Source organism: Cryptotermes secundus, unplaced genomic scaffold (assembly GCF_002891405.2).
Source record: "Cryptotermes secundus unplaced genomic scaffold, Csec_1.0 scaffold1674, whole genome shotgun sequence".
In the NCBI taxonomy this organism is placed as follows: Eukaryota; Metazoa; Arthropoda; class Insecta; order Blattodea; family Kalotermitidae; genus Cryptotermes; species Cryptotermes secundus.
In genome coordinates, this window is record NW_019720598.1 from 817928 (window position 1) to 842646 (window position 24719).

At 38.3% G+C, this 24719-nt stretch overlaps 2 protein-coding genes across 5 annotated transcripts in view; one reads left to right on the forward strand and one right to left on the reverse strand.

Annotated features, from left to right (window-relative positions):
* The first annotated feature begins 7657 nt into the window (after window positions 1–7657).
* The window catches only part of LOC111870432 (sec1 family domain-containing protein 2), a 28368-nt gene continuing 11306 nt past the window's right edge, over window positions 7658–24719 (forward strand). For 2 of the 4 annotated variants that reach the window (XM_023862735.2, XM_023862757.2), the window contains exons 1-8: window positions 11418–11686; window positions 13333–13556; window positions 15863–16105; window positions 16965–17111; window positions 18116–18331; window positions 18438–18610; window positions 21812–21884; window positions 24350–24547. In XM_023862735.2, coding sequence (XP_023718503.1) covers window positions 13380–13556; window positions 15863–16105; window positions 16965–17111; window positions 18116–18331; window positions 18438–18610; window positions 21812–21884; window positions 24350–24547 — 1227 coding nt within the window. In that variant the 5' untranslated portion in view covers window positions 11418–11686; window positions 13333–13379. Of the gene's footprint in view, window positions 7776–11417; window positions 11687–13332; window positions 13557–15862; window positions 16106–16964; window positions 17112–18115; window positions 18332–18437; window positions 18611–21811; window positions 21885–24349; window positions 24548–24719 lie in introns of those variants that run through there. The other 2 variants (XM_023862742.2, XM_023862749.2) reach the window with 2 other exon arrangements.
* On the reverse strand, window positions 8852–11309 carry LOC111870457 (40S ribosomal protein S23). Its single transcript, XM_023862769.1, has 4 exons — window positions 11217–11309; window positions 9840–9999; window positions 9207–9391; window positions 8852–8982 (listed from the first exon to the last, which is right to left on the reverse strand). Exons 1-4 carry the CDS (start codon window positions 11218–11220, stop codon window positions 8900–8902), a joined length of 432 nt encoding a protein of 143 aa, XP_023718537.1. The 5' UTR covers window positions 11221–11309; the 3' UTR covers window positions 8852–8899.

Below are 24719 nucleotides of genomic sequence, written 5' to 3' on the forward strand. Positions count from 1 at the left end.
CCATAGCAGCGGAAGGGATCTACCGTTGTCTTCCTGTAGATAAACAGGAATATAAAACTAACTACACTGACTGTGTTGAACATCACTCTTACTCGTTTCACACAAAATTCTATTCAGCATTCTTGTCTCAACGTTGGCTTCAGCGTGGATTCGACGTAACAAACAAACGACTGATCATATAGTTTGTTAGACAACAGATTAAAGGTGGGAGTAAAATCAGTACAGTTCTGTACATCAGCTATTAATCGAATCTTAAAAGGCACATAACTCAGCAGGGACGTACTGTATTGGATTATCACTGACTCTGGTAAGCATATGGAACAAGTTAGGCTAATTAAATTTGTTTAAACAAAACCTACAGTAAACTCAATATAGTTGAAATTTTGTCTGATGCATATCCTATTGAGAACAGTCTACATAATGACATGCTTTATCACCACTGCTTTTAAATTTTGATATGCAAAACGTCATTAGGAAGCTCCAGAGAATCAGAAGGGGCTGGAAATGAATTGGACACAATTTGTGGTCTGTGTCAGTATCATTCTATTAGGTAACAACATAAATACCATAAAGGTACAAAATCTTAATAAATTATCGGTAAGGAGATGGTCTAGAAGTCTACACAGCGAAAATACCTCATCATTAGAAAGCAGGGCAGAATCGTAGTGTAAATATAGCATCCAAACAAAGAAAAGTTCAGACGAGTATGACATTAACAAAGTTCAATTAACCAGGAACTTAGGAGAAATTACATTCGGGGAAAATTTCTATCACTCATTTCACCATCCTCTCCCTGCTGTCTCCTGTAAACTTTTGACCATATAAACTCATAATTTTACCCCATTTTCATATGGGCGCGAAATTTGGTCTCGCAACCTAAGAGTAAGAGAAGAACACAGTTTGAGGGTGCCGAAGAGGGAAGTGCCGACGGTAGACCGGAGGAAGCTACATAATTAGAAGCTTCATAATTTGTACTCTTCATCACATATTATTTATCCAGAGGATCTGTGCAGGTCCGATGCTTCTTGCAAAATTTCGTAATAAAATTATTTTTCACGGCGAGAAGTTGTTAGCCCCACACCCAACCCCCAAGGTGGAGGCCCACCCCTTGTCGGCTGTCCGCGACTGCTTATTCAATATATTCATATATTGTTATGTAGATATAATCGACGAGGCTGGAATGATATATGAATGTAACGCACAATGGGGAGGTGAGAACTGCAAACAAAATTTTAGTCCGAGCATACTGAAGGAAGAGACAAGTTAAGAGATCTAAATGTTAATAGAAGAATGTTATTAAAATGTTAAAGGATGCGGTCTTCGGGGATGTCACGCCGTGTAATCTGCTAGATGGTAAACAGACGGTGTGCCGGATTACACAGTGTCACATCCAAGAAAAACGCAGTCAATTCGCCGTTGTGAGAACCCCAACCTCACATACAATTAAAATGGAATTTAAAGAGACTGACTTATCCAATTTCGGTTACTCATACTGGAGCTGCGCCCAAGCTAAAGACGACAGATAATATTGCTGACTTCTGGACTCAAACGCCTACGGGCAACTGAACTACAACGCGGGAGAGACTTCATATCACACAACAATACACATCCCATTATGCTTTTATGGTTAGTTTTGTGATCCGATATCGCATATATCACACGAAAATCTGACGTGGGAGTGCTCAGCCCGACTGGCTGTATACTGGCGGAATTGCATTCTTCAGAAGACACATAAAAATCTATATTGGATCTCTGTTTGCTGATCGCGCTCTAATCAAGGGCTATTTGAAAACTACGCACAATAAAAGGGTGTCAACAAATGGCACGGACAACATAAGTTAATTAGACAAACACCAAGCTCTAACCATAGGAGATAAATTCATCTCAGTTAACTACTCGTATAAAGTTGAAGTGTGATCATACGCTGTGAGCTGTCATTCGACCGTCCTGACATCAAGAAATTATGATGTGTGTAAGAGAAGGGAAAGTAGGCGCTTAGTTCTTCCTAGAACTTCTTGTTTGTATACTTTACGATAAGTATATTTAGCTTTCGGTTTGATGTTCATAGCTACTAAACCACTTGAGCTAAGTTCTGCATGACGACAGCTCATAAACAAAGTGTGGCAATAAATCTTCTGAACCATAAAAAAGGTAAAAGTTGTCCTTGTGCTTAATTAATTAAGCACTACGCCATTAAGGCGTATGGGGAAGTGGATGCACAGATCCACATGTTCCTCGGCACCAGTTGGAGGTGGTCCGCTTCAAGCCCTGCCGTTTTACCGCCGGGAAAAGGGCTCTTCGCGACCAATTCATAGGAGGCTGGATGGCCCCTGAATCGGTCTGGATGACATAGAAAGTCTTTGCCCCACTGGGACTCCGACCCCTCGGTCGTCCAGCCCGTAGCCAGTCGCTATACCGACATACCGACTGCACCAACTCGGCTCCATAGAAACGGATGCCAACAGAACTTCGTCTTCACAAGCGGACACCCATCCAAGTAGTACTAACCACGCCCCGTATTGCTTACTTTCCGTTGATTGGACTGGAACCGGTGTTTTCAACATGCTACGGCAGTTGGTCTTTCTAAACTATGTACGTACGTACATAAGGTAAAGTTGTCTCCGTGCTTAACTAATGAAGCACTACGCCATGAAGACGTATGATGGGAGAGGACGTACAGATCCATATTTTCTTGACATCGGCACTAGTTGGAGGTGAGTGATCAGCTTCACGTCCCGGCCGCTTTACCCTCGGTACCCATTGGATAGGAGGCTGGGTGGATCTCAGAGCCAGTCTGGACTGAATGGAGAAAATTGTTGACCCTACCAGGACTCGAACTCGAACAGCGGTCATAAGTTCCCTTAAAAATTTACTGGATTGCTTTCAATAATATGTATAATTAAATATATATTTAACTATTAAACACAAACAAACGCACAGTTAACCATCCGTATCAAAACATAGTTTCCAGTGCAATTCAAAGGAATGTTAGACACGTGAAGACCATTTAAAGATGAAATCCGCTATTTCAGCGTAATTTGATAGGAACAGATGATGCAGAACAAGACAGACATTTTGCTTCATATACGCTTTCTCCATACATTGGTTGTTTTGAGCTAGTGACTAACAGGTACCAAAGGCTACTTCATATAGGATAAATCGCGATTATTTTTAAACGTCAAAATGGCTAAAATCGGCTACTTCTTTCGGTGGCTCACACAGTATTAGCAGATTTCGGGTAGACTTGGTATTCTATCGCGACATTGGCTATCCTCCCTGAGGTTTCTCGTGATTTTCCTCAGTCCATCCAGGGTAATATTAATATAAACCCCACCCAAGCCACGACTCCTTCCTTTTAATCCTTCCAAATTTCTCTTTCATCCATCATCTTACCATTCGAAGCTATACAATCAATATACTGAGTGTTGCAGAGCAACCACCCTCCCCCGGACACACACACTCGGAACCTGCAGAACCGAGACTTGTCAGCGCTAGACTCCACTAGTCCCTTATCAAAAAGGGAATGGCTGTCCCACGCTATGATGGCAGAGCATTTGTTGCGCTTAGTAGGACTTAGCCTATTGTAGCATAATCCCCCGGGTCAGAACTATACTAGCGCTGATGTAACGCACCAAGCCCCAGTACTTGTATTTGTTGAGTCAACTGTGTCATTACAGTAGCGGGATGTTATGTAGACAATCATGATTTAACGAACTGAACAAAGAATCTGTCTAATCACCTCGAGGAATGATTTAAAAACGGACGAATTCGGCAAATCATATTAGATACTGTAAATTATGATCGAAAAATACGGAAGACAGATCCATAGGTGTACTATGTAAGAAGAAAATGTCGTAGAACAACAAATACCTAGACATACTGAGCTAATAGACTCACGATGTGCCAAAACAACAAATTCACTGGAACCAATTTGAAAACGTGGAATGACAAGTCAAAACACAGTGGTTACGAGGAATCTTTGGTGCGACTGCAATGATCGACGGTCATGAACTCGGCCTATGAGAATAGGTGACGATAGTGATGATAAAGATGATAAAAACAAACGCTAATCAGCCGTCATTGTTGTCACACAATTAGTGACTGGCTTCAGCTTGGATATTCTTGTTTGATTTCTAGTAGGGAACTGAGGATTTCTCTCATCGTCGTGTGACCAGAAAGCAAAGAGAACATTAAAATCAGCTGGGAAAGTAAAATAAATCATTTTTGAAAGGGGCGGCGCAGGGCTATCCCATTCTTATACTGTGGAATCTCTCTGATCCTTATTCTACCATACAGAATTCGATTTCGCGTGATGAAGATAAAATTCAAAATATGTCCTGAAGTAAGTAAAGTAAATCTTCATTCCACCAATTGCTCCACAATCACCCTCACCTATCATCTGGGGCTAGTACAATAGGCCAGAAGTGGCCACAGTACAAGGGACTTAGTCTCAACCCACTAGCAAAAAAAAAAAAAAAAAAAGAAAAGGTATCCCTGTGACAGACCGTGGAAGCCCATAGGGTTGTGAGATGTCGAGGTTCCCATATTTTCTAGAAAATTGACTCGTAGATGGCGGTAATGTTGTAAGCCTTATGCGCCGGCCGCCCTTTACCCCCAAGAATATTCCAAGAATATTCCTGGTACTCATTTCTGCTAGAGGCTGAGTCGACCCCAGGGCCATAGTGCTCCTGGAAGGATTAGGTAAATTGAAAAAAATCCAATGACCTCATCGGGATTCCATCCCGCGACCTTCCGGCTTGTAGCATAGTGCCTCAACCAACTACGCTACCGCATGATTCTCAAAATCCATCTACCTACCTACCACTCGGCGCTACAGCCCTGGGTGAGCCTTGGCCTCCTTGGCAATGGAAACACATTATACACGTTACACTAGGTGTATACATGATTAATTTCATATAAACAATCTGCAAGTTAAAAAACATATATAGTTTTGAAACCTTAGCTCTGTAGGCGAAAATGTTACGTCAGAATTGGAGGAAAAACAAAGGCTGATGGTAAAGCAATAGTGCTGTTTCAACATCCAGTCTACCACTGTTGAGAAATTGGACGGGTAGGAGGTATAAGGTCTTGTGCCCACCACTGTGGAGCTGCCCTTACTTCCTGCAAAACCACGGTATCCAAAATCAGGTGCGTATCCAAAATATGGTGACTATGCCCGACTACAAAGACATGGACTAACGTCATAAAACTGCAAATTCATTGTGATAAATCACAGAAAGTAGAAATCCTATAAGAAAAACCAAGTTATAGAACGGGTGTGTCTACGGAGTCTACTACAGATGTTAAGCCCAGGCAGAGTACAAGCCAGCATTCCACCACAAAGACCAGGTCTCAATCCTACAGGAGTCCATGTGGGATCTAGTAGAAGATAAGTAGAACTGGGTTCGAGTTCCAGACAGAAACACATCTCACCGAAATACTAGGAATTTAGAACTGATGACAACTTCAACCAAATTTTACCCAGAAAAATGTGGGAGTGGCCTGATCAGCCCATTGTAAGGGCTCCAACTATTGCAACACAACACAGAAAAAACCTGACATTCATGTATACTCAAGGCAAGAACTGTAAAGCCACCAGGCACTCATTGTTATGGAATGGCTCTGCAAACACACTTGTTGCTAGGCTAGGATGTTACATAGGAAAGACTGACTGCAAGTATTGAGCCAAAAAAAAATATTGGTCATTAGTCTCAAGGGGCTTGCCCCCAAGATGAACTCATCGGTGGTAAACTGCCACTTGTAAAGAAACTCTGACTCTGACAAGAGTCTCAAGATGGTAGTTAGCAGAGTAGGAGTTAGCTGTGAGACAGCCGCTGGCCAGTAACAACATGAACATGGAAGCTAAGAAAGCTACAATATAGGAAGCCATGTGACAACCAGTGAAGATACAGACTGAGAAACTGCGTACATGCTATAATGAACTGAAAAGTGTGAATCAGCATTAGGGCCAACGTTACTTGTAGTTACATTCTGTAGAGTTCAATTAATCCAAACTGTCTATAGTCAATCACATGACAGTATTCTTAGTATTAGGGCCAAGGTACATTCTGTAGAGTTCAATTAATCGAAACTGTCTATAGTCAATCACATGACAGTATTCTTAGTATTAGGGCCAAGGTACATTCTGTAGAGTTCAATTAATCGAAACTGTCTATAGTCAATCACATGACAGTATTCTTAGTATTAGGGCCAAGGTACATTCTGTAGAGTTCAATTAATCGAAACTGTCTATAGTCAATCACATGACAGTATTCTTAGTATTAGGGCCAAGGTACATTCTGTAGAGTTCAATTAATCCAAACTCTGTCTATAGTCAATCACATGACAATATTCTTAGTATTATCCCACATCCTTGTCAGTTTCCAAGAGGTTTCCCCACTAAAATTCTCTGTATCTACTCAAATTCCCCACTGTTACCTTGCAATCAGCTCACTGTAGCTTCTTAAATTTCATTATTTTGAAATACCAAGTGACCTGTAAAGATGACATTCCTCATCACTAATTCTGAATTACTCACTTACTTTACTGTTCTTAGGTACCAATATTTTCCTGAGTACAACTTTTGCCAGGCATTTGTGCTACGATTTTCCCAAAATAAGAGACTTTTGCTTCCATATCTAACAACTGACAAAATTAATTTGTGTGCCTTGACAGTGTTTTGGAAAGCAGACTGGTTGATACCAGTTTTCAAACTGAATTATAAACACCAAATTTATTACTCTAATAAACAGGTTACAAACACAGGTTAATCTGTCTTTCATTTTAACATGTCATCCTTAATTATCATCTCATTTCTCACAATTTCAACATCTGTAGTTAACCTGACAGTTCGTGCTGTCTGAGCGCGCCACATTATTTCAATTTGTTTCCCACTACAGGGAAAGCTGCTGCATTTCCACTTCTGACACTTTTTCCACTGTAGCTCTGTTGCTTTACATTACTTTACTCCTGGAGCACTCCAACGAACGTGAACATTTATTTTTTTCTGGTAATGCATCTTGTATATGTCCTTGCAAGTACGTGTTACAGGAGAAGAAATCAATTCCCAGCCATAAAATGCTACCAGTAAAACCCTTCACTACTATCTTATATTAAAATAATTGTCCCTCTTAAATCAACATATCTCTGTGAGTAATGTTCAGTAAGCTGTGAAGAACATCAAAAATGAACATAGGTAAGTATATTTGAATAATCTTTGACATTTTTAAAATAGCAGAGAAGTTCCAGTCACCCATAACAGGAACCGAAAGATAACCAAGAACATACAATTTAGAGTGTTTTATGTAGGTAAGTCAATAAGTAAGTTACAAATAGATATATAACTTAAATAAGAGCATTGATTTGAAAAATGCTTTTATTTCTCAACATAATCTCCCTGTACATTGAGGCACTTGTCCCATCGTTTCACAAGCCCCTGAAAACCAGCAGCATAAAATTCTTTGGGCTGCTGTCAGAACCAGGCAGTAACTTCCCTTACTATAGCTTCATCATCGGGAAAATGTTCAGCGGAAGATGATGTTTAAGAGGGCCGACCAAATGGAAGTCACTTGGAGCAAGGTCGGGTCATAGAGAGGATGCTCAAGGACTTCCCACTTAAAATTTCACAGTGTCTCATTTGTCTTGTTGGCAGCATGGTGACACGCGTTATCATGCAAGAGCAACATGCCTTTGGTGAGTCCTGTTCGCTTCCGCTGAATGGCCTTACGAAGTTTCCTGAGGATGCTACAGTAGGAGTCGGCAGTCAGTATACGAGGGTAAGTCAATAAGTTACAAATGGATATAATCTTAAACAAATAAAAGAGTACTGATTTGAAAAATGCTTTTATTTCTCAACATAACCTCCCTGTACATTGAGGCACTTGTCCCATCGTTTCGCAAGCCCCTGAAAACCACTAGCATAAAATTCTTTGGGCTGCTGTCAGAAACAGGCAGTGACTTCCCTTTCTACAGCTTCATTGTCAGGAAAATGTTCAGTGGAAAGATTATGTTTAAGAGGGCCAAACAAATGGAAGTCGCATGACAGGTTAGGTTTTCACAAAGTCTGTGCACTATGGGTCCTGCGCATGCTGACCCCACAACACAAAATGCAGAGAATGGGTCTGGCATTACAGCATCTCAATTGCTACCATGATATGCTAGCCCAAATTGTCACAGGTGACGAGTCTTGCTCCAAGCAACTTCCATTTGTTCGGCCCTCTCAAACATAATCTTTCGGCTGAACATTTTCCCCCAACGATGAAGCTGTAGAAAGGGAAGTCACCGGCTGGTTCCTACAGCAGCCCAAAGAATTTTATGCTACTGGTTTTCAGGGGCCTATATATGCATACATGTTATTAATATTACTATGCAAGTTTAAGCCACTTAAGTTCAATGTAAGGGCCAATTTATTCATGGATCTAAGTAAAATTTTGTAATTTCTGCAGTTCTGTTAACAAGTTCTGATGAGGTTCCATACAAGATTTTTTCTTTGAAATAAATTCCAGTCAGTATACGAGGGTAATTCAATATGTAAGTTACAAATGGATATGGAACTTAAATAAGAGTTGGCACTAACTTTGCCGGCAAGCGACGGTCGCTTGGTTGGTATAGTTTGCTTGCAGACTAAAATCACGGATTTTGTTTTTTGTTTATGCCTCTATGTGTATCAATATCAAATGTTCTTCAAACCATTCCAGGAAAAATTTTCATTAGTGCAAACACATTTTACAAATGTGGTCTAAGTTGTTAGAATGAATTTGAAATAAAATGGGAAAATGATCACTATTTATACAAGTAACAACACAAACAGATAACAGAATCTGGAAAGTAATGCTACATAAAATAAAACTGGTTTACTGTTTATCACTGTTTATTAAATATATGTCATAGTACAAAAGTTTTAGGATCTTGGCCTTTCTTTCTTTTCCTTGTACAAGGCAAGGAGTGAAACATTTGCAACTTTCACCACCTTGAACCGCACACCTGAAACATGACAAATCAAGTGTTACAGACTCTCAAACATACATTCCACATATTACCCCCCAGTACTGACCCGCTCAAGGGATGAGGTTAAAAGCAATAACTTTATAGATTTAAACTATAAATGCTGCTTAAATCTAAGAGAAAGGACTTGGAATTTGTTATTCTGAAATCCTGAAGCACCATTACAATATACCAGTTATCTTATAACACCAGCACATACTTACCAGGAATGTCTCCCACGGCATGTCCTTTTCGACCAAAGCCTGCAACAAGCACCTCATCATTTTCCTCAATGTAGTTTAAGCAACCATCCCGAGGAACAAATGCTGTAATCTTCTTTCCATTTTTAATCAGCTGAACTCTTACACATTTACGGATAGCACTGTTTGGCTGTTTGGCCTCAACACCTCTGGAAATTCATGAATACAGGAAAACATTTCATTAAACACAAGATATAAAACAGAGCTGAGTTGCAGTATGAAAATTGAAGTAACTGTCAATCTCAAACACCATCAGGTAAAAGCAAAGAACTTGCAGTGCAAGTGTCTAAGAAAGTGCTAGTGACTGTTCTAATCATTCTGCTGGGATCAGGGAGTTTCATTAAAAATTGCACCAAATGTCCCCAAGTCATTTATGTGCATGGTAATTTTTCTGGAGGATTATGGTAATAAAATGCACGTAGTAATAATAATATATATACAGTCAGAAGTGCCTCTCCACACTCCACCAATACACTCAAAATAATGTTTACACTTACAGGTAGGACAGGACGCTGGTAGAGGAAAGGATGATGAGTTGACAACACATACAACAATTTAACCAAAATTATCAAAACAGAACAATGCAGCTTATCTTACACTTTTTCTAACACAATTCCTTTTGCATGTGATGCTCCACCAAAGGGGTTAGCCTTCCATCGCGTACCAAGATGAGCCTTTTTGTAGTCATTATCTGCCCATCTTTGTTCTCGGCGATGATTCACGTGCTTACGAGCAGTGCGCAGTCCACGAGGCTTACCTAAATAAAAGCATACATGTATCTTAAGAAAAAGTTAAAAAATTAAAGTTGTCCTTGTGCTTAACAAATTAGGCAAGACATCTTGGAGGTGTACAGAGGAGTGGATGCACAGATCCACATTTTCTTGACCTCAGCACTAGCTGGAGGTGAGCAGTCAGTTTCATGCCCCTGCCGCTTTACCCCAGAGGAAAAGCCCCTCATACCCACTGGAGAGAATGTTGGGTGGATCCCAGAGCTGGTCTGGATGACGTGGAGAAGAAAAAATTCTTGACCCTACTAGGACTTGAACTCCGAACACAGTCATTCAGCCTGTAGTCAGTCACTATACCAACTGTGCTATCCCAGCTCCTTGCAAACACATCTAATATATCTTTAACTTACATAAATAAAATACACACAAAAGCTTGGACAGTAATCAGGGCACGGCACACACAAATAAATAAAAGCTGTCAACACTGTCATACAAATCCACACTCCACTAGAGGACAAAAACATCTGTAAGCCTATAACAAACAAATTAAACTGACCAAACCTAAAAAACACAACTAACACTGGGATTAACAGATTTAAAACACTTGTAACAGCATCCGTAATAGGACAGGCCCAACTGCTTCCTTTTGGCATATTTAAATTCCAGGGAACTGTCTTACTCCCACAGAAAGTTTGGAGCACCAAACGATTCAACTAATTCCGCAAAGCACCAAAAAAGTACAATATGGGTCCCAAACATGTTTCCGAAAATTTTTTATTCCAAATGCTCCATCCTGGTTAAAATATTGTTTAGTACCTTAATTTGCCTTAGGGGATAAAAACGGTTCCTGCACTAACTACATTTCGCTACGTACTTCTGAAATAAGTATTCGTATATTGCTTCGGGCATCTTTAGAATACGCCTCATGTTCATTTCGGGTTATACGTATCTCACAACGAATTCCCACTAATTAAACATTAAGAAGAATGCTCTTCCAGAATTCAAGGGATGAAAACATTATTTTGTTCGAAAGTTACGACAATCATAAGAATGAGTACATAACATTCTCCAACACGTGTTGCATACGCAACCACGTTATAATTAAAGACGGGAATATTCGGATTGCGCTTATGGCAACATTAATCACTACATTATTTTCTTAAGGTTACAGTATGTAATATGTATAATCTGAAACCCAACTTTTAAGTTCTGAGAGTGGACTCTTGGTATAATAAACTATACTTACCCATGGCTGATTGTTCGCCTTCCAACAGCAACAAGAAGGAACAAGTAAAATGTTATTTCCGTTTCGCGTTCACTACGAGGACGACGAGGACTATGTGAGAATTTCGTTTAGGGTGTGTTCAGATCGTTCAGATCGTTTCAGATAGAACCAAGGCATACGGTCAATGACAGTCAAACAGGACACCATGAAGGATAGATGTGATCCGTGCTCTTTCCTAGGCGAAGAATGTTGGTGGGATGTTATGTTGATTGGTGTATGTGACGCGTCAATTAGTAATACTAGTAATATACAATCTCTCACTCAGTCGTGAAATGATTAATTAATACGAAGTTAATATTCTATCATAGCGGATTAAAGTTCGAATATGATGCTGGAATGCATTGTGTAATTACATTACTAGTTTTGAGGTTAAAGAGGAAGTTTCATATTGGATTGCGACAGGAATCTGTGATAGTTATGGCCTAATTTAGGTATGAAGTTATTATTATTTATTGTAGAGTGTTAAACTCAGAATCTGATTCAATGACGACAAGCATGGGATAAAAATCCTTGCATGTAATACATCTGTTATGTTAAGAATAGTCACGCTTTTGGTGTGACGCCATGTAATCTGACAGAACTTCCAAGTTTCGAACGGACATACTGCCGCCGTTGTCAAGGCTGAAGAAAACTCCAAGCAGGCCAATCTTCAACCGTGATATCGCAGATAATAGGGAGGGTATGTCCCTCTGAATTCTCGGTAAACTTCTACCAGAGTACACTGCGTTATTTCATGAAATATAACATTTACACCACAAAAGACTCTGACCTACATAAGTATGACACGAGAAAGAAAGAGGACCTTCACGTGCAAAGTTATAATACCTTAATATATGAGAAGGGTGTTACAAATATGGCTATTAAGCTTTATAATAGACTGTCTTTGGAACTAAGAATGGTAAAAGCAGATAGAGAATTCCTACATAGACTCAAAAGATATTTACTGGAACACCCATTGTATAATTTGCACGAGTTCTTCTCAGAAGGACAGTTAAACGAATAAGAGTCTCCTTGATAAATACATTTAAGTGTAAATAAAATGACTAGTAATTAGGTGAAGTTTTTAATATGATTCAGCCTATAAAGGGAATGGAAGTCTTAAGAGAGATTGCACTCCAAATTATTTAATCAGTATCTAAATTGAATTTTATCTTTTGTGGATTATTTTGATATAATATGTTTTTAGTTTAAGAATGTGACGGTGGTAATTAAGATATATATAGTAAGATGACCTTGTTTTTTATAATGGAAGGTAGTCATAAATTTGATTATACCTAATATATTTTAATTATACCAAGAGTGTGATTTTAATTGTAATTGAATGTTATGTTATGTGATATATGATGACCTTCAATCGATTGGGCAGGAGGCCAATTAGACTGGAAAAGTTGTATATGTATGTGACTTGTTTGAGAGTTACAATTTGTAACTGTGATGAGTGTTAAATAAAATTATTATTATTATTATTATTATTATACAGGGGGGCTCTTTCCCTGGGGGTAAAGCAGCTGGGGTGTGAAGCTTAACGCTCACCACCAGCTGGTGCTGAGGTCAAGGAAATGTAGATATATACATCCATTCCCCCATACAACTTTGTGGTATAGTGCTTAATTAGTTAAGCACAGGAAAAACTTTACCTTTAGCTTTAAAAATGTTTAGTGAGTTATGCTTGATATACTTATTGAAATGCGTGCTGATTGTAAGGTAAAGTGGATGTTAAAGTTGTCCAATTAAAATGAAAATTTATATGGTTCAATAATTGACTTTAAAATTCTTCAGTAGAAAATTTTGTGAAAATCCATTCCAGCCCCCCTTGAGTTATTTGCACAAACAGACGGACAGAAACCCTGAGAGAATTTAATAGTTGTTCCACAGGAAAGAAAGTGCTCCTGAAAAGCCACAAACCAAATAATATATGCATTGATAATGGGAGTATTCTGTATATTATTTTGTTTTGAAATTGCTAACATTTCTAATAAGGTAAAACACTGGAATACACTGTGCTGTCCATGTTTTGAAGTGTAAATATGCATATGATACAGTGTTGACAGTCACTTTTCCCCTGTTGTATTTTCAGATGAATCTTGTGCTTACTGAAGAAAGAAAACTGGTTCACACATCAAAATGGTTATGACGCTGTTTCAGTTCAGTCAGATGGGATGGAGAGAAATATGTAAGAAAGTTAAGAAAGCTGTTGTATATATTGATAATGAATGTGCAGAATGCTTGCATTGGAATGGAGGACTAATGCTAATGATGCGAGCTGGTGCTTTGACTGTGAAGGAGTTTTCAGCATTTGAGGTGTGGTATCTGTTTTTGTCAAGTAGGACACTATTTATGATCTCCATGTGTTCATGTTATGTCATTCTCATGCCAAAGTAGTTTTCACATGCTATGGCAGATCTGCATTTGAAACTGAGCCATCTGAAGGATAAACTTAATTAATGGTTTTAAGGCAGAATTTAGGGAATGAGAAAAATATGCAAGTGAGATCAATTAAATGGGAAAAAGGAGTGAAGGATGAAGGAATGAAAAAAATGTTTCTGTGTTAAATTGTTACCTGTGTATTTACTGTTTAAATATTGTTGGGATCTGTTTATATACCTGAGGCAGTATTAATATAAGTTTAGAATAACTGACAAGCTCAGTGACAGAGTCTGTGAAAGCTGAAAAATAATGTGGCATGCCTAGGATTGCTTGGAAAACGTAGGTATAGATCAGTGGATAATATTTAAATGGAAATAAGGTGTGGACAGGATTTGTCTGGCTAGGGTTATTTTGCTGTAAGTGATAACCCAAGGAAGTTATGCATGTGGCTTGAGAGTTCATATGTACAGTGCTATTTATCTTCTGAGTTGACGTGTTATGATCAGACATTTTTTTGTATTCAGTTGTTCTATGTAAGTTCAACTCAGAACTTCATATCCTCAGCCATTTTACTAATAGTATACTTCCGATGTGCTGAAGAGTAGGCAGGTTATTTTGATTTTGAAATGGAAATGTATGAGCAGACAGCAAGGAAAATAAAGTGAAAAATGAAAATAATCCGCTGAAAATTAAGGAGGCTGTGGGTTGATGTCAGATAATATATTTCTTTGTAATAATTTCAGCATTTATTAAACAATACAAAGTATACAAGCATGTATCAAAACAAAAATCTGCAACTTAATGATGATTTTACTATACATGATAAATAATTTGGAAATTTTGCAGAGCCTAAATACTTTGGAATTAAACATTAAAGAACAAATTAGAAACACAATTAATTTAAGAAAATAAATTCCAGAAATTTCTAATTATTTTTTGGGTCATGAACTGCTACCAGCTTGTGACAATACTGTAGTTTAAGCTGCTTAACATTTTTATCGGTTGTTTTGTTTGATTGAGGAACATGGTCCGTTATGCAGGTGGGACTTAATTTACAAGTGAGATTTGTTATTCTCACAGTGTTGAGTATGAAGGTTGAGGTCTTCAGGAAGTTTCAGATGAACATGGTGCCTGCATCCTCAGCACATAACGAGAGTAAGCCGTGAGGTAACAAGACACCTAGATAGGGACCAAAAATGAGGAAGGAGTGGTTCCTCACACTGACCTTTTTTTAGGGCCTTTTGGTGATTGCCTTTTTAGATTGTCTTTTCCTCCATCATTTTCCATGCATTCATCACTGTTCCCCTTTCATGAGACCATATGTGACCATATGTACCCTACCTTTCCTCATTTTTCTAATCCCATCTTTAGCTGACAGTGCACAGGTATGACCATATTAAGTGTTACTGTCCTCCTTGAAGCTGTATGTATTAACCTACTTCCATACTTCCTTCCTATTCCCTTTTCACCTGGTGACACACAGCTGCACTTGCCTTTCATTTTGCTGCACATTTATGTGACCCTGTGTATTTACCTGCTTCCTTTTCTTCCTTCATTTTCTTATACCCTTCTCAGCAGGTGATGCAGAGATTCATCTGCATACATTGCTATTGCCCTTTTGTGTAACTCTGTGAAGTGACTTCTGTCCCTTCATTCTTTTCACCTGGCAGTACACAAAATTGTTTGTTGTTCAATGGGTCTGTATGGATAAGTCTATTGAGAAGTCTGCCTGGTCTTGGCATGCTTTCTGAAACCCTGGACCAACCTGTCTTTTCTGTTTGCACTTCTCTGGAGTTCATGTCACCTCTTTTCCTCCATTTTTTGCCCATTTAAGGGCTAGCTCTCCTGCTTGCAGCCCCAATTCCTCTCTCAACTTCCTGTATATGAACTTCCTTTACCCATGCAGCTTACTCTTCTACCCTGATGATGGAGGCAAACTGTTCCTCCAAAACAATAAAACATCACGGAAGACTGTAATGTTTATAAATTATGAGTATCTGAAAATAAAGTTCTAAGGAAATATGTGGATCCGAAATATCTGAAGGGTAAAATTTAGACACACCAAAATTTTAATGAGAACATGCTGGGGGGGGGGGTAAACCTGCTATACCCCATACTGTAAGAGACACACAGTTTTAGGTAACATTCTCCATGGAAAAGGTGTATGTTATATTCCAGACAATATAATAAATCACTTTATTTAATATGGAACGTTAAATATAGTATCTTTATTTTTCCAGAGTGATAAAGAAAAAGAGCATAAAAAGGCAGTTTTCATTTTAAGTTCTCCTGTATTTGGCACCACAAAAGTTATCCTGCAAGATATAATACAGAACAGTAGCTTTGATTACTGTGTGCTCATTACATCAGCTAATGCAAGAGTTCACCACTTTGCCAAGTACGGTGGCCACCAAGAAGGAATTCATGATATGTTCATATTTCATGCTCTTGAAGAGGAGATGCTTGAGTGGATGGGGAACAAGGTGCATAGAAATATATGTATCGACACTGTTAGTTTTTTAAGTGATAGAATTTTACAAGAAAATATATTTACTAAATGAATCCAGCTTTCTTTAACATTTTAATGGAATAACTATGTGAGATGTTGGTTTTATTTTTCTTGTTGTAAATCAATAAGTATTTAAACTCATTGTCCTGAAGTTAAAATTTATGAAATAGGACAAGAAAATGTAATGTAGCGTAAGCAACCTCAGTGTATTTACAGTTAGTTCCTTACTAACAATCTAATGCTTTGTAAGCAAACTTAAAGTTTCAACTCTGTTAGTAGTAACTCCTACCATTCGTACATACTCTTGAGACATCCATTTCCTGTCCTCATAGCCTGCTTCCATAAGATTCACTTTAATATTATCCTTTCATATCCTATTTCAAGTGGTGATTTTCCAGGTTGCCAAAATTCTATTTAGAATCTTTTTCTAAGTTATCTTATCTACACAACTAAGTAATTGTAGCCTCTTAGATTTCACCATCCAAACAATGTTAAGTGACCTTGTTATGTAATTTTCTAAATTGCCCATGTACATTTTTCATAAGTACAAATATTTTTCTGAGAACCCTGTTTGCAGACATTTGTAATTTATTTCTTCCCTTAAATGAAAGGAGGGCCCATGCTATGAACAGGACACATATCGATATAACATATTTGCTCAGAATCACGTGAGTAACAGCTGCTCTGATGTTTGGCCACTTTCTGCCCATGCACCCAGTGTATCAGGAATACAAATCGTTGCACATGCAACATAAAAATGTTTAAAGCATGAGTGCTGTGTGTGTACAAAATTATTTGATGTCAGGGAACTATATATTCTTTTCATTTTGCAGTCTTATGCTGTAGAGGTGATATATTCACCACTGTTCATAGTGCCTCTGACTGAGATGATGTTCCTCACCCCAACATTCAGAAATGTTTTTCCTATCACTGATGCACATATTGCACGGATCAGGGAGCTACAGCGTTCTCAGCATAAGGTGAATGTACAGTATTTGTATTGTATGGTTGTTCTCATCACCATAGCTGACTTGTGCAGTAATTCTTGGTTATTGGAGGGATGTAACGCTATTGTTTGTTTAATTCTTTAGTGAGTGTATGTGTATAGGAGTGAATGTTGAGTGTTAAGTGACGTGACATTTTAATTGCTGAAAATAAAAAAGAATAATTGTGAAATAATCTGTTCTCCTATGAATGCACTCAGACTTCCACGCCCATGCACATGTGCTGACTAATCTGGTGATAGGTATATGTTATAATTCATATTGTACAGATTGTTCTTAAACTGTGCTGCAATTCTTTGTCATACACAGAGCATAGAGTCTAGGAAAATGGTAATTTTGGTGAAATTGCATATAGGAGAAGGGTCTAGAAGAATTCTTACAACACAGAAAATGATATTCCATTCTTTGTTTAACTGATCATAATGTGAATGCTGTACATTAGGCATCGGTTTGTAGTATTTTTGATGACAGGTAATTTTACAAAACTTCTGTCTCTTTTATTTATAATTTTACTTACTTGCAATGTTTAGGTGATGACAGGTAATTTTATAAAATTGATGTTTATCATTTTTAATTTTATCTATTAAAGTAATTTGCAAGATCCAAATAGTTAATGTTGTATTCATGGAGCTGGAGATAGTCCATGGTGTAGCCTACCGATTGTTTATGGTTTGTGCTTCAGAACTTATTTAAATTGGTAATTCATTATCATATACATTTTCTTTTGCAAAAGAACTGTGTCAAAGATGTCATCACTATCATAATCATATGTATAAAATCTTTTCATCCTTTGTTGTCTGTTTCTACAGTTCTATTCTGGTTGATAGGATAACATATAACTTGCCATGCAGTGAGAAAACAGTCTGTGTGTACTCTGGTCCCATAAGCAACATGGTTTAGGAATGTAAGCTAGAAGGGAAGGCTATACCATAAGTGTATTTTGTGCTCTTGATTACTTCGTAATATTTAATTTGTACTAGCAGGTTGTTAAGAGCCAGTCATTGGATTCTTTGTCCTCTGTTGAGCTGACACATCTTCCGTTGGAGGCACAGATATCTGTCCATCACCTCGTGGGTTGTCTGCACACCTTATTTACACAGCTTGAGATTCGAGAGGACATATATAGCCTTGGGCACCTCAGTGGGCTTGTGGCAAACCAATTGGAAATCCTCCCAGAAGCAAATAACAGACGTAAAGTGAGTGTATTAGTCTCAGTGTATGCAGTTCATTTTTATTTAACTTTAATTTTAAATGCAGAGTTTGCAGAGTATTTGAATCTAATTAAATGATTTCCTTATTCAGACAGCTGCTAATCATTGTTCACTAATTCTGATTGACCGCACATTGGATCTGGCAAGTGTGACAACTCACGATACAGAGTCACTTTTAGATAGGATTCTAGCAGTGTTGCCACGCTTACCTGGACACAGCAGTGATGTCGCAGTCAATATGTCGCCTGTTTGTGACGCCAAAGTGTAGGTACGATTCAATAATGTTTCTTATTAGAAGTAAGTAATTCAAACCACATTATAATTTTATATTATGACTTCAGAAATAATGAACAAGAGAGAGAGGCAGTGATATTTGTAGATATTTCTTTATATGCTTGGAGGGGGCTGGCAAGGTTGATGTTATGAGGCTCAGTATCAGAAGAAACTGATAGAATGGTGTAAGTCACATTATTTTAAGAAATAAATTACCTTTTGTATAGTAACTGAAAAGGAAAATAATTATATTAAAATTAGGAAAAGGATATAAGAGTATTGACTTCCCAGTGCACAGTCCCAGAGTACCAGTGTTTTCAGTCTTTGGTTTTTGTGGACTGTGTCTTTAAGTGTAGTTCATGCTTTTTGGGTATAGCTGCATTGTGTATTGAAGCTGTTTCAGTGTTTCATTGTATATTGCAGTCACCATCTTGTGGGTGAAAGAGGCAGAAGGAAGTGGCCTGATATATAAAAAGTAAAGCTATCCATGTAACAGGTCATGAAGGCCCATAGGGTTGTGAGACGTTGAGGGTCCCACATTATGTAGACATTCTGCTCAAAGATGGCGGTAAGGTTGTCAGCTTACGCGCCGGCCTTGCTTTACTCCCCAGGAAAATTATTTAATTAATTCCTCGTACTCATTTCTGTTAGATTCTGAGTCGATCCCAGGGCCATAGTGCAGCCAGAAGGGTTAGGTAAATTGAAAAAAAATCCTGTGACCTCATCAGTACTTGATCCCGCAACCTTCTGGCTTGTAGCATAGTAAGCAGCCCCTCCCCTCATAACCTAACTACAAAGGGGAAGACGCTGCTATCGTCCCCGGTTCCTTTACGTTGTTTCGCTATGCCTCGTGAGATAGAGTGGGATGTCCAAGCTGTATGCCTTGACTGACAATAGCCAGAAAAATCTCCAGATAACAACAATAACAAATATTTAATATAACAAAAATAAGTCAGATACAGTACAATAAAAATGCCATGAAATACAAACTCCCCTTGTGATGCCATAAAACAGATGTTGCATATTTGGGAGATCCCTCACCATCAACAGCCTGTAAAACAATTCAAGGGCCAAAAGAAACTTGAATTTTGAAAAGAAGGAAAAACAAAACCCCAGAACAAAATTACACTCACCATGTTGACAGCGAGGCACTCCTTCTTAGAAAAACAATCCTTCGAAGAGATACAAGTGCACACTAGTAAACAAGTCAAACACAGCTCAAAGGAATGTTGGGACCAATACAAAATCCCAAAGCAAGGCAAGATACACGCCCCAAGAAACCACTGAAATTAGCAACCCTCATCCCAAAATCAAGGGACATGCTACCCTTCCCCAGCTGGAAGAAGAAACCAAACAGAATTTAAGACTGACAAAAGCCAAATGGAATTTGGTACCTCCTCCTCTGACTGCAGTAACTGAGCACCTCCAAACAATGGCCTCAACCCCAAGGAGGGACACTACTTGCATGGCCCAAAAGAGAAAACCAACTGGATTTCAAACCAACCCAAACTAACAGAATTTCACCATCTCCTTCACCGGCCTTGGAAGGGCAGGTCCATTACCTCCTCCTACAACTGCTACCGAGTCACCTTCCTACTCTGACCATGTTAGAAACTGCTGGAGGGTGGGGGGTCACATGGTAGGCATGGAACGGAACAACTTTTGAAAACACTAGAACTTCTGAAGAAAAAAAAGGGGGGTAGGAAGAGAAGCTGCTGAATGGAGCCATAAGTAGAATGCATGGCTCAATATTGTCTCAACCAACTATGCTACCATGTGCCCTGGCCCAGTATGTAGGAAAAGGAATTAATATTATACAAGACACATTACATAGTAATGGAATATAATAAAAACTTAAGCACAAGATATCCAAATCAACACAAACACAGCAAAAACACAGCTTGACAACACCAGAAAACGAAATGGGCCATTTGCACATACAGTGGAAAAGAAAGTAAAAAAATTACCAAACTCTTTAATGAGACACACATAAAAATATCATTTTGAAAAAAAAAAACATAGTAAAACATCACCCACAAATAGAGAAATATAAAAAAATGGTGTGTACCAAATGAAATGTATGGATTTCCCACTAAAATACATAGGGCAGACAGGCTGAATCTTTTATACTAGACACACAGCACATACAAGCAATAAGGAATAATAATGGTAACTCAGGATATTTGAATCACATACTAAACACAGGACATGCATGTGGAGAATACAACTGATACGATGAAAATCGTAAAATAGAGAAAAAGAGAAAACATTTAAATACATTAGAAAAGTATCATATATATAAAATTAGTAAAAACAGAGTACACATGAATAATGCATATATTGATATCTATAACCCACTATTTGAAACATTGAAAGAATTAAACACTAGATAGCGACACATACACACCACAGAAGATAGAATCAGTCTAGCTTAGCAAGCACTCGTAATAAAGAGACACGACACAGTAAGAACTACCCATTACCTTGGGGTAAGTACATAAACAAGTAATCATGCAGAAGATTAACACATATTATATAAAAAAATACTAACATAAGACATTAATACATGTTACAGATACACAAGTGCATAGATGGAAACACATATCAAATACTGAAACTACAAAAATGGAATCATGGCAGTTTTCATCAACAATTTTGAACTCCTGCTGATGATCGAAATTGGTCAAAATGTGTAGTGTGATGTTGAGAAACTTTTAAATAAGTTCTAATTGTGATGTGGAGAAACTTAAATAAGTTTTAGAAAGAAAGCAGTCTTCTGGGATGTAGCACCATGTAGATGTGGTATAAACCGACGTTTCGGAGGAACGTATCGCCTCCATCTTCAGGGTAGAAAGAAAAATAAAATCTGCAAGCAAAGAGACTGGTCTGTTTGTACCGGTTCTCACAGTCTCTTCACTTGTGGATTTTCTTATTTTTCCTTCTACCCTGAAGATGGAGGCGATACGTTCCTCCAAAACGTCGCTTAACACCACATCTACATGGTGCCACATCCCAGAAGACTGCTTTCTTCATAGTCACCGCCGTGAAAACCTCTAATCTTACAAGTTTTAGAAAGATGTGTTGCACTAAGGAGGTTGATTTAGTGACTTCACATATGAACTCTAAGTAACTGTTAGAATTGTTTTGAACCTGCAGTTTTAATTCATTGCATGATGCACTTCTCTGTTTCAGTTCTTCTCCTTTGGGAAACATTGTTTTGGCACCTGGATGTCTTGCACATCCAAATATTGATCTCTGTTCACAGGTAAGTAATGTGGATGCATTACAATCAGTTGACAGTTATCATGATTGTTGTGAATTTTCTTGTTCCATGTCCCGTCATTTCTTTAGTTTTTCAGTCTGCTGTTTTGGAAAGTGACCTGGATGTATTATTCATATCACAAGAATAATAAAACTTCAGAATACCTCTAGTGTCATTTCAGTATGAAGTTGTGCTCTTTGATTACTACCGTGGAGCCACATTTTAATGATCCATGGTCCAGTTTGCATGTGACATAGCAACTGCCAGCTTGAGTCTGAGAAAGTAGCACTGTTGTCAAATCTTCATCTGAGCTCAACTGATTGAAGCATGCAGTTGCTGCGAGGAACATTGTTGTAGCAGGACACAGATCACAAATAAACCATACAAGTGACCGCATGCCTGGCCACCACGTGTCTGCCATCCAGTTGTGTTTAGAGGGAGACAGCCATTGGTGTTTCAGGGTTTCCAAAGCTGAGTGCTTATACAAAGGATCATTAAATCACAGCCAGACTGTAATCATAAGTGTTAATTGGAAGGATTTTTAGATAAGCAGAATCATTGAGCGCTGAATGACATGGATGTATGTTACTAGCACTGTTTATACCACTGCTAGTATTGTTTCTACCATCCAAGAAAATTTTATCACCACTAGTAATATAGTGTGAGCTGGGATAGCGCAGTTGGTATAGTGCCTGGCTACGGGGTGGATGATTGAGAGGCCGGAGTTCAAGTCCAGGTAGTGTCAAGAATTTTCTCTACTCCAAATTGTTCAGACCAGCTCTGGGGTCCACCCAACCTCCTATACAATGGATAACGGGGCTCTTTTCCCAGGGTAAAGCGGCAGAGGCGTGAAGCTTACCAATCACCTCCGTTTAGTGCCGAGGTCAAGAAAATGTGGATCTATATATCCAGTCCCCCATACATCTTCATGGTGTAGTGATTAATTCATTGAGCACAGGGACGTTTTTTATTAATGTAATAGTGTACTGTGTATGGATATGTTGTGTGGTCAAAAGATTTTTCCAGTTGACTGTAAGATCACACTGCGATAATTATTACAGGTGTCCTCTGTTAGATGGCGGTCGGATACAGTATGCTGAGTCATTTGCCATTAATTTCAAAACTGTAGGACATGTCATTAGAAACTGGGCCAAATTCAGATACTTAAGAGTGACAGTAAGAGATAAAAATTATGTTCACGAAGAAATTAAGAGCACTTTCAATTCAGGGAATGCTTTCTACTGTTCAGTTCAGCATCATTTATTTCTTCCACCTCCTATAAAAAAAAAATACAAATCTATTTTATCTGAAGATCGCTTTCTTCTGCAGTGTGATGCCATATAATGCAGTAGAAATTTACCATCACTTTGGAGGAACCTGCTCTTTCCATCTTCAGGGTGGAAGATTTGACCTGAAGATGGGGGCAACAAGTTATTTTGAAACATTCACTTTCTACCAGACTACACAGTGTCGCATGCCAGAAGACAGTAATCATCATATTCACCTTGTGATTACGTCCTGATCACTCACTCTGAGGGGGAAAAAACACAAATTGAGAGTGGCTGAGAAAGGTGTGCTAGGAAGAATATTTGGATCTATGCCTGCACCAGATATTTCTGTGAGCAATAGAAGGAAAATCATAAAGGAAGAAACTGTTTGGGAGACCTAAGGCATAAGTTGAGGGATAATATTAAAGGACCATAGATCATAAACGAATGGTGTGAGGACATGGACTTGATATATCTGGCCCAGTATAGTGTCCAGTGGAGGACCCTTGTGAACGTGGTAATGATCTTTTGGCTCTATGAAAGGTGGGAAGTTCTTGATCTACCGAGTGAAAGACGGACTGATTCATGGAATTTTTTTGGTGTGTTTATCATTCTGTTATCACATCATAAATGAATTAATACTCTGAACTAATGCTTCCTGACTCACCATTGCAGTCTCAGTAATTAATTTAAAAATGTGCTGTAACCACTGTACCTGTGATAATTTCAACAAGAATGCTTAACAGTGACATTCAGCAATCAGAATGAACCAGGTATATTAATAACACTCCAGTTCTATATTCAGAGGTACACAGTTAAAATCTCAGTCCTGTTACATGTTATCCTAACGGGTATTTCATGGTTTCCCCCACCTTTTCCAAGTGAATACCTCGGTAATACCATAATTAATTGCTCGTTCTATTTAAGTATTCATATGTAGTGCTGTCATCCTAATTTTTTATGGATATTTAAATTCTGAATGAGGATATATTTGACATCATTGGAAGAGGCAGGCCCATTTAATTTTATTATGTTAAGTTGAAGGAGAAGATTGAAACAGACCACAACCACGTCCATCCAGATCCTTCTACATACCATTCATGATCATCTTCATGTCTTTGTCAGTTTGAATGGTATTGTTAAATGGCTTAAGAATCAAACCAACCATTCTGTATACATACGGTTCATTTGATGATGTAGGTGCTGGAGTGGCTTGTGAACAAGCCACAGAAAGATATTCTGTTGAGTCTTCATCACCATTTAAGTACACTAGCACCAGGTGGAGGGAGTGATCGAATTGGAAAATTGACACGTGTCACACCACACTCAATTGATAAGCAAGTAGCCCTTTTCAGGGGGCACAAAGAAGCAATCTACCAGTGCAGTGGTCTCCTGCAGGTAACTATGGTTTGTTGCTGCAATATTATAGAAGTATAGGTTGTAGAATGTTTATTTTGGAATATGAAATTCACAGTGAAATATTTTATCAGTATTACTTGAATATGCACAAAACATAGAGTTAATGTTTTATTTGTTATATTGCTCGAAGTTCACAATAGAATCATGGTGA

Excerpts from the sequence above, each read along its gene's own strand:
- LOC111870457 (XM_023862769.1), bottom strand. Across the intron at positions 9,392-9,839 it reads GGAATTGTGTTAGAAAAAGT|AGGTGTTGAGGCCAAACAGC; the intron begins GTAAGATAAGCT and ends ATGAATTTCCAG. Across the intron at positions 8,983-9,206 it reads TGCCGTGGGAGACATTCCTG|GTGTGCGGTTCAAGGTGGTG; the intron begins GTAAGTATGTGC and ends GTCATGTTTCAG.